Raw genomic sequence first — 2,502 nt, 5'->3', positions numbered from 1 at the left:
CTGGAGGAGGTAGAGCCGCTGCTGCTCCGTCACCAGGACAGGGGAACCTAACCGTTACCATGACAACAATGAGCGTGAGATACATTGTCATGAAAACATACCGGAGAGGGCGTGGCCGACTAGTATTTTTAAATCAAGAACCCTCCAGGGAAGAGACAGGTCGTCCCCTACTAGTGTCAGGGTCACTTCAAACTCATAAGGAACAGTTAGGGTGACACGCCCATTTCCTGTGGGTGTGGTCAATAATTAATACATGTACATGTAGTCCAGCCTGTCTGGAGGTGTGTGTGTATAAGTAATGTAATACCTGAGGACTGAGATATCTGCTTGAGGTGAAGCTGAGGGCAGATATCAAGGGACTCAGGTATTACATTACTGATGGCCACTGTTATTCCTTACCAATGCTCTTCACTTTCATGATGGCTGATGGCAAGTGTTCCCTGGCTAGTCTATATCTGATGACTCCCTCTATCAGTATGAAGGTCATTGCTCTCTCCTCTGGGGTGAGTGGTGGGCGGGGTATGATCCTGTTCTTGATGCAGGTGGGGAGTCGAGGGTAAGAACCAGTGGTTAGTACATCAATGGCTGGAGCTAAACTGAGGATTGGCATCCTGGAACAAGAGAGGGACAGACAGAATGTGACCAACTGGTAATAAGTATAGTATAATGGAGGGAGACATTTGATGATCATTTGTCAAAATAAAACTATTTTGAACCATTATGTACATGCTATATGGTAAACATACACAAATTCACTATAATATTAAAACCTGCCAATGACCAAAAATTAACAAGTTGCCAAAATTTCCCCCTCCATATAATACATTGAACGTAATAAGTGTGTTGTATTGAAATAGGACAATAAATATACATGTACCAAAAACTACCAATTATAAATACATGTACATATATACATGTATACAACTACACATAATCTATATCATCATTATTATTATCACTATCATCATTATCATTACATTGCTTGTTGTAGTGTGGTCCTTGATAGATGAGCTAACTGATCAGCTGTATCCACATATACCCAGGACTGGTGGTTGAGCTCACGAAACATATCCTGCAGTTATTAGTAGTTATTAATGATTATTAGTGTCCTTTATGTGGAGGTTATTTTATACAGTAAGGAATGTAATTGGTACACTAGGTGCTGTCCATTAAATGGAGGTGTACGCTATAGAGAGTGTCCATTAAGAGAGGCTATACTGTACATGTACTGAATACAACACACAATCCATTAATTACTATATAGTATTAATAATTAATACACAAGTACATGTATGAATATTAATTAGGTATGGGGTGGACGTACTGTGCAGTGTCTGATGGGGTTAGAGGTTTGAGCCCACTTCACTAGTGCCAGTAACTGTATCAATAACTGCCTTGTGTGCCTAGCGTACTGGACTATACGTAACTTCCTAAAGGATGACAATATTATAGAAACCACACCCACTGCCACGCCCACATACTTATCTTCATCACTGTTTCTTGGGAGCCTAAAGAAGGTGAAGGTTAGGGGAGAGGATCACGTGATAGACTTACAGTTCCGCCAGTTGAGTGAGGTCCCCATATGACTTCTGTAGCACATAGTCCAGTAGAGTTGAGAGTTGGACCCTTTCCTCCATTTTTTTATTTAATGAGGAACTGTCCAACCCTTTAACCGCGGGAAAAATGGCGGGATATAATCCCAAAAGTGGGTGTGGCTGCATAAGGACACGCCCACTAATTAACGATTATGTCCGTATACTCTTTTACTGCTAGTATCCGGAGGTATCCTGGAACATCTTGACTCCTACTCCTCCTCCTTCTCTTCTTGTCCCTCGAGAGCTTCCCCCTCTCTCCCCCTCTCTCCTCTCCTTATTAGGACTCATAACTCTCCTCCTTCTATAGAGGGACACTAATTCACCAATAGAAGGCTTCCCTACCTTATTCTCCCGTCTCCATCCCTCCCTATTCTCAATAATGGCGAGGTGTGTAGCTCTTTATGATTACATGGCTCAGGACAATGAAGAGCTAACCATTAGGAAGAACGAGACTCTAACAATCGTCAGCAGTGACGGATCATGGTGGACAGTACAGAATGATGGAGGGAGACAAGGCCTGGTTCCTTCTAATTATATCAAAGAGGTACAACAACCCCCACCACCATCATTCACTCCTGGTCCCCAGCCTTCATTCTCAATGGCTCCGGCTGGAGGGGGTAGACAGGCTCCCTTTAAACCAGAGATGTACCAACAGACAGACCTCGTCGTTCCTTCTAAAAGCCCGGCCCTTAACATTCCCGCCATTGCCAAGTTTAGGTACGTCTCTACAAGGGAAGACGAGTTATCGCTAGAGAAAGGAGATAAAGTCGTTATACTTGAGAAGGAAGCTGATGGCTGGTGGAGGGGGAGGAAAGACAATCACATTGGGTGGTTTCCTTTTAATTATGTAGAAGAGACCGGGGGCCCTCCTGTACAACCAGACCCAATACCAGCACCTAGCACCTCT

At 43.4% G+C, this 2,502-nt stretch overlaps 1 protein-coding gene across 1 annotated transcript in view; it reads left to right on the top strand.

Moving 5' to 3' along the window:
* The first annotated feature begins 1,775 nt into the window (after positions 1 to 1,775).
* Positions 1,776 to 2,502, top strand: part of LOC100641856 (cytoplasmic protein NCK2-like) — a 1,756-nt gene continuing 1,029 nt past the window's right edge. Inside the window, exon 1 of the mRNA XM_020001963.1 lies at positions 1,776 to 2,502. Coding sequence (XP_019857522.1) covers positions 1,975 to 2,502 — 528 coding nt within the window. The 5' untranslated portion in view covers positions 1,776 to 1,974.

The sequence above is a fragment of the Amphimedon queenslandica genome, unplaced genomic scaffold (assembly GCF_000090795.2).
Source record: "Amphimedon queenslandica unplaced genomic scaffold, v1.1 AMPQUscaffold_13003, whole genome shotgun sequence".
Taxonomy (NCBI): Eukaryota; Metazoa; Porifera; class Demospongiae; order Haplosclerida; family Niphatidae; genus Amphimedon; species Amphimedon queenslandica.
This window is presented reverse-complemented; position numbering and strand designations above follow the sequence as displayed.